Below are 12801 nucleotides of genomic sequence, written 5' to 3'. Positions count from 1 at the left end.
CAATTGCACTGAGATAGGGTACTTCGGGACCAAGGAGTTCCTCATCCTCTTCTGGAGGTCGGAACAAATCTTTATTCACTTCAAGTGATCGAACAACCATTGGTGTAATCAATGGGTGCGCTTTGTCCATGTAAAAGCGTTTTAAGACCATTTCTGTATAGGCAGATTGATGGATAAAGATCTCGTCTGCTAAATGTTCAATTTGCAGACCAAGATAAAGTTGTGTCTTTCCAAGATCTTTCATCTCAAATTCTTTCTTAAGATATTCAATTGCCTTTTGGAACTCTTCTAAAGTTCCAACAAGATTTATGTCATCAACATAAACAGCAAGTATAACAAATTCTGAAGCCATTTTCTTTATAAAAATACATGGACAAATAACATCATTTATGTAACCCTCTTTCAGCAAATATTCATTGAGGCAATTATACCACCTGCACCCAGATTGCTTTAAATCGTACAAATATCTTTGTAATCTGATTGAGTACATTTCCCGAGATTTTGAATATGCTTCAAGCATTTTAAATCCTTCAGGAATTTTCATGTAAATTTCATTATCAAGTGACCCGTACAGATATGCTGTAACCATATCCATTAGATGTATTTCAAGCTTTTCACGTAAGGCTAAATTGATGAGATATCGAAATGTTATGGCATCCATAACTGGTGAATATGTTTCTTCATAATCGACTCCAGGTCGTTGTGAGAATCCTTGTGTAACAAGGCGAGCCTTGTATCTTTCAACTTCATTTTTATCATTTCTTTTTCGCACAAAAAACCATTTATGACCAACTGGCTTTATACCACCAGGTGTTTGGACTACTGGTCCAAAGACCTCTCTTTTAGCAAGTGACTTCAATTCCGATTGAATTGACTCTTGCCATTTTGGCCAATCAGATCTTTGTTGACATTCTTCGACAGATCGAGATTCAAGATTCTCACTATCTTGCATAATGTTAAGTGCAACATTATATGCAAAAAATTTATCCACCTCTATTTCAGATCGATTTAAATTAATCCCATCACCAGTAGAACTTATTAAAAGTTCCTCACTCACTTGAGTCTCGGGTTCACTGATTTCTTCAGGAATCTCAGAACTAATCAGATCTTGGGTCTTTTCAGGAGATCCCTTCATAATATCATTTTGATCATTTATCGATTTTCTTTGTCTAGGATTTCGATCCTTAGAACCCAAAGGTCTACCACGCTTCAGGCGTGCTTTAGGTTCACTAGCTCTCATGCTAGTAGATGGTCCTGTTGGGACATCAATTCGGATAGGCACATTCTCTGCAGGGATATGCGACTTAGTTATCCTTTTCAAATCAGTAAATGCGTCTGGAATTTGATTTGCTATATTCTGTAAATGGATGATCTTCTGGACCTCTTGATTACATATATGGGTACGTGGATCAAAGTGAGATAATGATAAAACTTTCCATACAATTTCTATTTTGATTTCCTTTTTCTCTCCCCCTAATTGTGGGAAATTTGTTTCATCAAATCGACAATCTGCAAGAGCAGTAAATAAATCTTCCGTCAATGGTTTAAGATAGTGAATAATAGAGGGTGATTCAAAACCAATATATATTCCTAACCTTCTTTGGGGGCCCATCTTACTGCGCTGTGGTGGTGCTACTGGCACATATATAACACATTCAAAAATTTGTAGATGGGCAATATTTGATTCATGACCAAAAACTAATTGTGACGGAGAATATTTATTATAATATGTTGGTCTGAGACGGATAAGTGATGCTGCGTGCAAGATAGCATGGCCCCAAACAGTAGTGGGCAATTTTGTTTTCATAAGTAATGGTCTTGCTATCAATTGCAGCCGTTTAATAAATGACTCTACAAGGACATTTTGAGTATGAACATAAGCTACATGATATTCAACTTTTATTCCAACTGATAGACAGTAATTATCAAAAGCTTGAGATGAGAATTCTCCAGCATTATCAAGGCGAATAGCCTTTATTGGATAATCTGTAAATTGTGTCCTTAATCGAATTATTTGGGCTAATAACTTTGCAAACGCCAGGTTGCGAGATGATAGTAGGCACACATGAGACCATCTTGGAGATGCATCTATTAGGACCATAAAATATCTAAACAGCCCACTTGGTGGGTGAATAGGTCCACATATATCCCCATGTATACGTTCTAAAAAGGCAGGGGACTCAATGCCAACCTTCATTGGTGATGGTCTAGTGATCATTTTGCCTTGATAACAAGCATCACAAGAAAATTCATCATTTGTAAGAATCTTCAGGTTCTTTAATGGATGCCCACTCGAATTTTCAGTAATTCGTCTCATCATTATTGATCCAGGATGGCCCAAACGACCATGCCAAAGCACAAAAGTATTTGAATCAGTAAACTTCTGGTTTACGATAGAGTGTGCTTCAACTGTACTAATCTTTGAATAGTATAAGCCAGAAGATAAAGTTGGTAACTTTTCTACAATGCATTTCTGGCCAGAAATATTCTTTGTAATACAAAGATATTCCACGTTCATTTCATCTATTGTCTCAACATGATACCCATTTCGACGGATATCTATAAAACTCAACAAGTTTCTTCGGGACTTGGAGGAGAACAATGCATTGTCGATAATAAGTTTTGTTCCCTTAGACAGAAATACAGTAGCTCTTCCGGAGCCTTCAATCAAACTTATATTACCAGAAATTGTTGAAACATTTACTTTTTCCTCATGCAAATAAGAAAAGTATTTATGATCTTTGAATATGACATGAGTTGTTTCACTATCAATTACACAAATATCTTCATGATTGGTCTTTGATCCAAACATAATTTGAGGATTATCCATATTCTTCAAAATGACATAAACAAAATAAATATGATAGTAAACATCATTTTCAAAGCATAACTTTTATTTATGTATAACAATTACATAACCATACTATCTACAACAAAAATTAAAATATTTACATTTTTACAGATTCACTACCGATCACATAACTTGTTTCTCCTTCTGGGAGTGCAAAATAATTAGCTACATCCAAATGCATGAAGTCTAAACTATCTTCAGAAATAACATTTGCTTCAACATTTTTCTCTGTCTTCTTCAGGGAGGTTTGATACAGCTCAACCAGGTGCTTTGGCGTACGACATGTACGTGACCAGTGCCCTTTTCCTCCATATCTATAACATACATTTTCTGGCTTTGCTTCTTGCACCGCTTCATGCTTTTGTTCCTTCCTTTTCCACTGCTGGTGGTGAGGAGGGTTCTTTGGTGTATTATTATTACCACGATTAGAGTTTCCTCCCCGACCACGGCCATGACCACGACTGGGGCCACGTCCTCTTCTATGCTTAGCTTGGTGGAAGTTCGTCTCATTCACTTCAGGGACTGGACAAGAACCAGTAGGTCGGCTTTCATGGTTTTTCATTAATAGCCCATTATGTTGCTTTGCTACAAGAAGATGTGAGATAAGTTCAAAATACTTTTTGAATCCCATCTCTCGATATTGCTGCTGCAGGAGTATATTTGAGGCATGAAAAGTGGTGAAAGTTTTCTCCAACATATCATGATCAGTAATATTGTCACCACATAGTTTCAATTGGAAAATAATTCTAAATATAGCAGAATTATACTCACTGATATATTTAAAATCTTGTAGCCTTAGATGAGTCCAATCATAACGTGCCTGTGAAAGAATGACCATCTTCAGGTGGTCATATCTATCTTTCAAATTATTCCACAGTATGACTGGATCTTTAATAGTAAGATATTCCATTTTCAGGCCCTCATCAAGGTGATGACGTAGGAATATCATTGCTTTGGCACGATCTTGGTTTGATGCCTGATTTTTATCTTTGATGGTGTCTGCCAGACCCATCACATCAAGATGAATTTCTGCATCAAGCACCCAAGACATGTAGCTTTTGCCCGATATATTCAGGGCTACAAACTCAAGTTTAGAAAGATTTGACATTATTTAGAAAAAGAAAGTCCGTACCTCTGATACTTTCAAAGTATTTTCTCGAGATGGCAGAGTCTCGTGCTGATAACGTGTTATAAAATAAAGACAGTAAAGTAAAGACAAGTATAGAGAGAAACTGATATATTATTCAAACTTCAAACTTATGTACATAATGAACTGAATTCTCCTCTATTTATAGAAGAAAGGAAGCTGCTACTGCAAGCTGCTGTGTAAGCTGCTGCGTAAACTGTTTGTAAGCTGCTACTCTAAGCTGTTGTGTCAGATATAGATAATCTTCTACAATGGGCAATATTTATCCATAACGGAGTACCGAAAGGATAAGCTTCTTCAGGAGGCTTATTTCCAATAGAGTACTAAATAAATAAATATTTTTACGGCGGAGTCTCATATGGATAAGCTTCTTCAGGAAGCTTATTTATAACGGAGTATTAAATGAACATCCATAGTATAATATATTTATAACATTCACTTCCTATTCCTTATACTTGTATCCATCAATGAAGAGAGATTATTAAAAAGTATGGAGGGATGAACGGACCTTCCATTATTAATTAGAGGTTCGACGCGAACCTCCGGCAATAGAGAGAGACTTGGTAGGAAAATTTTCACATTTAGTTAGGACGGATATGAAACAGTTATAAACAAAAACAAAAAGGGAAAAAATGGGAAAGGGATACTATAAAAGCTAGTAAAATCCAAAAGGGAAAAGGTCTTATTTTGTCTCTCTACTATGATATATATAATTTTCATCCAATCCACCCCTATCGTTAATGAACGATTTAAAATTGCCCTCAATCCTAATGTCCCTCCACTGTGGCAATGATTTGTCCATATCAACTGCCAAGTCATCAAGTCCCACACAAGTAATACTCCTATTTGCCTATGATATAAAAACATAATTTCTCAAATACAATCATGCAATAAAATTTCATGCCTTAATGGTCAAAACTGGTCAAGAGCAAATTCCTTTTACACCAAGCAAACTTTTAGCATGTTCAATCCACTATACAGATTATGTAGCTTCAATTATCAAATACATAAAAAACCAAATCTTTAAACAAAATTTAATTCTTGATCAATTTGATTTTATTTCTGGACTTAGATCTTGTATACGTTTGTTGGTGAAATGGACTGGTGAAGCTATGCAGTTGATTTGTTTCTTGATTTGAGGAATACCCTTTTGAATTTTTATTGTGTTTATGGAAGAATCTCATTTGTCCACCAACTGTTTGATGAATTTTCAGAGAGGGATTTGATTTCTTGGAACACTTTGATGGGTTGTGTGCATAATCATTCTGTTGTTTTCGGTTTGTTTGTAGAATTGCATTGGGATGGTGTTTCTGCTAGTGCCACGATGATGTTGTCGTTGTGTGTTTCGTCTGCGATTATTGCCTTGGTCTTCTGACTTGACAGCACAGCTGACATGGGCAAATGTAAACTATATGCTATAGGGGCTAATGTCTCCTTTTCCCAATCCAAAAACAGAAAAAAGCATGACGAGGAATAACAAACTTCAACGGCTACATGTCTCTCTCTCTCTCTCTCTCCATGTAATGAATCAAATTTCTGGCTATAACCAATGTTTTAAAAAAGAAAAAAAGATGACAAATGTTGAACCCATAAACACAACCAAAAAATACCCTCTTCTTTTGGAAAAATCCTCTTTCCTCCACATATCTCGCCGTTTCTCAGAGGGTCATCAAATCTTTGACCCTCCCAAAATGTGCTGCTTCCCTAAAAATAGCTCAATTTTTTTTCTTCATTTTTGGGACAACAATCTAATGTAGGGACTTCAATTTTGATCCTTATTTTTCTCTCTTCCCCCCTCCCCTGTGTGTGATCCCTTTTTCCCATCAGAGTTTTTATTCCTTTGATGGGGGGACATGGGTTGTGTCAGCTCCAAGCAGGCCACGGCCCATTCCCCGCCACACCACAATTACAATTCCTCCTCTATAAAAACTGCTGTTATTAACAGAAATGGAGAAATTATTAAAGATCCCAATTTGCAGCATGTTAATAAGAGTGGATTTGGCCCTTTGGAGAAGATTAAAGAGGAACCCGAAAAGGAGAAGAAGGCGGAGTCTTTAATTCGAAGGAGTTCCTCGAATTCTAGAGGTTCCAAGAAAGGGAGTAATGAAAAAAAGGCTAATTTTAGTATCAAATTTGGAAGGTTAACGGAAGGAGAACATTTGGCTGCTGGTTGGCCCGCGTGGCTCACTGCTGTCGCGTCTGACGCTATTGATGGATGGCTGCCTCTAAGATCAGACGCGTTCGAGAGATTAGAAAAGGTAATTATGTTCCCTTCAACTAGAGGTGGATTCAAAATTTATATTTGATGGGGTTCAATCTTTAGGTTCAGAATTTAATCTTTGTTTAAATTTTAGTGATATTTTCGCATATATATATATATATATATATATGCTTCGTGTTAAAAATAATGCCTTCAGTTCCATTAGTCTTTGACGCCTTAATTAGATGGAATGGTATTTTATTAGGTTTAATGGAGAACACAACTGGAATGGAATGTTTCAAATGGAACAAATGATATGAAGAATTATATGGTTGAATCCAACTAGTTTTGGATTGAGTGTAGTTATTGGTGATTATTATTGTAATGAAAACAAAATTGCTTGTGAGGAGCAAAATCTTGCATTATCTATGGAGTATGGTGATACCATGTTTTGACAATTGGTGTATCTCTTTAGTGTTATTCCATACCATGATGCCAACATGATGAGCTACATATAATTGACTATCTAATTATCTTAATCTCGAGCTGATCATGTTTTGGTTGTTTTATTGATTTATCTCCACATTCTTATGGCTATTTCTTTTATTATCTTGTCAATGTCTTACTTATCTATAGTTTCAAAAGTGACGACATATTTAGGCCTTGAACACCTAATGCATTGAGACACTGACATTAGGACAGGCTATTACAGTTGTATATCATCATCTTACGAATGCAAACTGCTTTTCTTCTTACAAACACTTTGTTCTGCCTTCCACATCTGTAGATTGGACAAGGTACGTACAGCAGTGTTTATCGTGCACGTGACATCGAGACTGGTAAAATGGTTGCCCTGAAGAAGGTGAAATTTGACAATTTCCAGCCAGACAGTGTCAGATTTATGGCCCGAGAAATAACAATTCTTCGCAAACTTGACCATCCAAATATCATGAAGCTGATCGGAATAGTCACTTCTCGGTTATCATGTTGCATATACCTTGTTTTCGAATACATGGAACATGACCTCTCTGGACTGTTGTCATGTCCTGACATTAAGTTCACTGATTCACAGGTTTGTTAATATTTAAGCTATGGCTCTCTAGTCTCTACCATTAAATTTGGTGTTAAGGTCACTGTTTGAATTTCTTGACTTGCAAAAAGGAAAAGAACATCTCAATTTTTTTTTTCTTTTTTTGGATGGAAGTAGATCAAATGCTATATGCGGCAGCTGCTGAGTGGACTAGAGCATTGTCATTCCCGAGGTATAATGCACCGAGATATTAAAGCATCCAACGTTTTGATAAACAATGAAGGAATTCTAAAGATAGCAGATTTTGGTCTTGCAAATTTCCTTAGTGCTAGGCACAAGCAACCACTAACCAGCCGCGTAGTGACTTTATGGTATCGACCTCCTGAACTTCTGCTGGGATCCACAAATTATGGGCTAACGGTGGATTTGTGGAGTGCTGGTTGTGTTTTTGCAGAACTATTTTTTGGGAGGCCTCTCCTGAAAGGGAGGACTGAGGTATGTGGTTTTTTAGAAGTTTAGTATTGCCTTTGATAACATTTCCTACATAGTTCTCATAGCAGCTTGGACAAATGGGACACAATGAAGCTACACTACTAGAATATCAATGAAAAATGATTGTTTGATTTTATGTTATTCCTGTGCCAAAGTAACCTTGTAATGTTACTGATTTTAGTCAATTATGAAAAAGTATGTTTCTCTACTTTTTGCAGGTTGAACAATTGCACAAAATCTTCAAGCTCTGTGGTTCTCCATCTGATGAATACTGGAGAAAGTCTAAACTTCCTCTTGCGACAATTTTTAAACCCCAACATCCTTATGAGAGTACACTCCGAGATAGATGTAAAGAATTACCAAAAACTGCTGTCAACCTTATAGAAACACTTCTTTCAATTGACCCTCATAGACGTGGAACTGCTTCATCTGCTCATGATTCTGAGGTAAGTCTTCATTCGGATAGCAGTCCATGAATCTTTTTCTTGGCACTACTGAAGACTGAGTTTCCTCGATCAAACTCTGTTTTTTGTGACTCCTGTTTCCATATTCAACTCATAATTTGGACAACATTTAAGACAATTCTCCAACATGCTAATATTTTGGTTCAACATTTGTCGTATACCTTTCTTCAGTATTTCAGTACAAAGCCTTATGCTTGTGACCCGTCAAGCTTGCCTAAGTACCCCCCGAACAAGGAAATTGATGCAAAGTTCCGAGAAGAAGCGCGGAGGTGAATTACTTTCTTCTTTGTCCTTCGTAGAAAGCATTTTTTGCTTGTAGTTCCTCAAATTGATGGCTTGTCATCTGGATGGTACAAATATACTAATATAGTAAAAGCCAACAAACTTAATCTGCATCTATATGCACAAAAAGAAAGATGATTCTTCGCTGTTCCTTCACTAGTTCGAGTACTAGTTCAACATTATAGCCTAAACATATCTATTTCATCCATCTCCAACTGCTTAATTTTGAGCAACTCCACTCCTATGATTCACTTATCTTCCCCTCAGTTTAGAAGCTTAATCTGATCTGCAACCTCTTACATTTTCAGAAAGAAGACCAGTTCCACAGTGAAAGCATCTGGAGCTTCAAGAGATTCAAGAAATGTGCAAAAAGCTCTTCAAAAATCGAGCAACTTCGGCATAATGGTCTCAACTGAGGTCTTTGTCCAGTCTCTCATACAGATACATTCCGTATTGATGGTGTATTGACACACTTCCTTTTTATTTATGAAGGAAGCTGAAGCCAATATTCACAATGGCCGTAGAAACAATGGTGGTAGCGGCCCTATTTCTAAAGGAAAAGGAGCTACCGTGGCACGTATATCAATGAAACCATCTTATGATACAGTGTCAGAGGCTTCTCAGACGACCGGAGATTCTCAAGGCGAAAGCATTCGATCTGTCCCTGCTCAAATGACAGCGTCAAGTGGCGTTACCTGGGCGAAAAAGAGAAAGCAAGATTCTGCAGCCACAAGGCCACATCCACAGGACAATTCAAGAAGTCAAAAGTTGATTGCCTTTGATCTTTCCAATGTACTACATGCTGCAGATACCTCAGATTTAAACATGCAAGATAGTTATGACTTTTCTAGCAGGATCAACACTGAAGCCAGAGGCCACAACAATGACGCCACGCATTCTATTGGCAGGCAATATACTCACGAGTCTCAAGAATTGTCAGAGGTTAGTATCCTTGATCTATTATACAACAACCACTACTACGCCTTAGTCCCAAACAAGTTGGGGTCGGTTATATGTATCCTTAGAGATGTTATATGATCTTAGAACTAAGAAAATAAGGACACCTTATTGCATTTCAAAAGACAAGTCTTTATTAGCAACCGGCGATGAACCTTTCCTGCTAAATGGAGTAACTTAAATATCATGTAATGCAATAGCAGTTTAATATTTTTGCTTCTGCAGCCATGTTACTTGTGAAACCTAGTATTCGTAAAGGCCCAAAAGTAGCAATATTACAGAATATCTACGTTGGAGATAAAGCTGTATATCTTTCTAAATGAAACAGGACTACAATGGCAAACAAAAAAGGGTTGGGTTGTCAGGACCATTGATACAACAGAGGAGTGATGCAAAGCACGATAATCAAACTCGCCAAGATTGTCGCAGATCCCGGTTTTATAGAGGTAAAGACATTCTATATCTGGTGGTTTCTCTTTCTCACTACAGAAAATCCATAAAGAACCATTGCCTTTTTATAGAAACCTCAACCAAATTTGGTTTGTTTCTGTAGATTTACAATGAGAATGAGCTGGAAGTGCATCCTGCATCCCTTAGCCAGTGAAGTGACTCGGGAGAATTTTTTGTTGATCGAGAAAGAAAATCAAAGTCTGTTAAGCTATGTGGCCATTTCATTTCATTTTTGCCCTGGCCACTCTATTTATGAAGGGATTGGCATCGTGGTAAACTCTGACCCTTGCAACTATATTTTTCTGGCAAATCATTTGGGAAATTAGTAAAGAGATCGTGCAGACAAAGACATTTACTGGTGAAAGACAGTTTTTATACCAAATATGATGGAATCACCAGAATCTTGGTGCTGAAATCCTGAAAGTGGTTGGCGGAATCGGAATTTGATAATATGCTGGAGAATCGCAACATGTATGCCCCAATTTGTTTTTCTTCCATTTCTTGATTAGTGTCTAGGCTTCCCTTATTGTAATTGGAAAATATGTATACACACATATATACCATTAGTTGACATGTTTATATATACTAAAAATTCCAGTATTCCACCATTGTCACGATCCAATTTTACCTATAGGTCGTGATGACGCCCAACACTACAGTTAGGCAAGCCAACTAATAAGTCAAACGTACATTGGTTAAACTTTTATTCCAAGAAAGTAATAAAATACCAACTTCTACCAATGTGTGTGTGCCAAGACTCGGTGTCACAAGTGCATGAGCATCTAGTAGATTATACAAAACTCCAAATACTGTCTGAAATGAAATAGACAGAATATAAATATAAGAAGAGACATTGGTGGTTGCAGAACGGCTCAGAAAGGCAGCTCACCACTATGCCTCGGGATGACGTGGGTATGTGATGATAGGTCCTCCACTAGTACCTGTCTCAGATCCTGCACAAAAAGTGCAGCAAGTGTAGTATGAGTACGTAAACAACGTGTACCCAGTAAGTATCAAGTCTAATCTCGAAGTGGTAGAGACGAGATGACCGACTTTGACACTCACTATGGGTCAATAATAATAACTGAAATAAAACTAGGATATTTAAATTAGCATGATTTACAGAATTCACAATAATTTATTTAATCAGCAGAAATAATCAAATTCCTTCAAATGTAACAATTCTCAATATATTAATTAAATTCCTTCAATTCAAATAGTTTCCAATTTATCAATTAAACCTCATTTACCGGAGTAACAATTAATTCCTTAACAAGCAAGAATAATAATTCATTAAATTTCAAGGGTTTTTCAATTTATTAATTAGCTTCACAAGCTGAAATAAATTATTAAAGTATCGTGTAATTATTATTATTATTAAGCATGATTTCTGTCGAGGACGTACTGCCCGATCCAGAGTGTCGTGTACACTATCGAGGGACGTGCGGCGCGATCCATAGATACATCTATCCTGCCGAGGCGTTCGGCCTGCTCCACAAGAAAGGAGAACATTTTCTTATGTGCCTCCGGAAGGAGAGTATATTTATTATAAGGTAAATTTGGGAGGAGAACAATTTCTTTTAACAATTAATTGATTTAAACAGAAAATCAAGCCTATGAGATTTTCATCCTTTAATATCTTTATCTAATAATTCACAATATATTCATATAGATATCAATTAATATAAATAAATCAAAGAATACAATTTACACAAGTATGGTATGCTTTGAGTCCTAAACTACCCGGACTTTAGCATTAATAGTAGCTACGCACGGACTCTCGTCACCTCGTGCGTACGTAGCCCCCACAATTAGCAACAATTATTTAATTTTAATCACCTATGAGGTAATTTCCCCTCACAAGATTAGACAAGAGACTTACCTCGTCTTGCTCCAATTTAATCCACTATAAGGCCTTTTCCACGATTATCCAACTCCGCCTTGCTTAAATCTAGCCAAAATAATTCGATACAATCACTAAATATTATAGGAATCAATTCTATAAGAAAATACTACATTTTAAAGAAAAGATCCCAAAATTAATTAAAAATTCGCCCGCGGGGCCCACATCTCGGAATCCGGCGAAAGTTATGAAATCTGACAACCCATTCAATTACGAGTCCAACCATACCAGTTTCACTCAAATCAGACTCTGTATCGATACCGAAATCTCAAAATTTCGTTTTCTATGAGATTTCTAAACTTTTTCAAATTTCAATCTCAAAACACTAATTAAATTGTGAAAACAGTGATATATTTATGTTTATAGACCAAATCCAAGTTAGAATCAATTACCCTAATGTCTTTTCCTTGAAAATCTATCAAAAATCGCCTCTGCTCAAGCTCTAATTTGTTAAAAATGGCGAATGGGACGAATGTCCTCTTTTTATAAAACTGCCCAGCAGCCTTCGGAATTGGTCCTCGAACTGGGCCTCGATCGCGGCTCCGATCACAGGCTCGAGCCTGGAACTCGGTCATGGCCTCGATCAGGGCATCGAGCATGGGCCTTCGATCAGGGCATCGAGCATGGGTCTCGATCCTAGCCCTCGAGACTTACCTTCGATCATGGCCTCGAGCTGGACCTTCGATCGTGGCTTCGATCTCAAGCTCGAGCCTGAGCCTCGTCAACCCTGGGCTCGATACCTGGGCAAGATATCAACATAGAATATCCAACAGAAGAGGAAACAACACTGCAGCAGCTTTTAAGTCCAATTTGTTTGATCCGTTAACCATCCAAAACTCACCCGAGGCCCTCGGGACTTCAACCAAATATACCAGCAAGTCCTAAACACATCATACAAATTTAGTCGAACCTCTAAATCACATCAAACAATTGCTAAAACCATGAATCATACCCCAATTCAAGCTTAATGAAACTAAGAGTTTTCAACTTCTACATTCGATGTCGGAACCTATCAAATCAACTCC

The 12801-nt window shown here is 37.2% G+C and overlaps 1 protein-coding gene across 2 annotated transcripts; it reads left to right on the top strand.

Moving 5' to 3' along the window:
* Positions 1-4686: 4686 nt before the first annotated feature.
* LOC104093571 (protein IMPAIRED IN BABA-INDUCED STERILITY 1-like) lies at positions 4687-10481 on the top strand. Of its 2 annotated transcripts, XR_001968807.3 has the most exons (10): positions 4687-6256; positions 6986-7270; positions 7406-7723; positions 7939-8166; positions 8356-8453; positions 8775-8883; positions 8959-9408; positions 9752-9869; positions 9977-10071; positions 10183-10481. XR_001968807.3 is itself a non-coding variant. In XM_009599365.4 (9 exons), the coding sequence occupies exons 1-9, from the start codon at positions 5852-5854 to the stop codon at positions 9985-9987; spliced, it is 2022 nt and encodes a 673-aa protein (XP_009597660.1). In that variant the 5' UTR covers positions 4687-5851; the 3' UTR covers positions 9988-10481. The 2 variants fall into 2 exon arrangements, 1 of the variants encoding a protein (XP_009597660.1); XM_009599365.4 differs by having other exon boundaries at positions 9977-10481.
* Positions 10482-12801: the final 2320 nt, after the last annotated feature.

Source organism: Nicotiana tomentosiformis, chromosome 9 (genome assembly GCF_000390325.3).
Source record: "Nicotiana tomentosiformis chromosome 9, ASM39032v3, whole genome shotgun sequence".
In the NCBI taxonomy this organism is placed as follows: domain Eukaryota; kingdom Viridiplantae; phylum Streptophyta; class Magnoliopsida; order Solanales; family Solanaceae; genus Nicotiana; species Nicotiana tomentosiformis.
The sequence above is the reverse complement of the archived record's forward strand: the minus strand, read 5'-3'. Positions and strand labels throughout refer to the sequence as shown.

What these genes read in the sequence shown, in the direction of transcription:
- LOC104093571 (XM_009599365.4), top strand. Translation starts at nt 5,852, where the DNA reads ATGGGTTGTGTCAGCTCCAAGCAGGCCACGGCCCATTCCCCGCCACAC. An exon ending in TCCTGAAAGGGAGGACTGAG is followed by an intron (nt 7,724 to 7,938) that starts GTATGTGGTTTT and finishes TACTTTTTGCAG; the next exon opens with GTTGAACAATTGCACAAAAT. An exon ending in TTCCGAGAAGAAGCGCGGAG is followed by an intron (nt 8,454 to 8,774) that starts GTGAATTACTTT and finishes TTACATTTTCAG; the next exon opens with AAAGAAGACCAGTTCCACAG.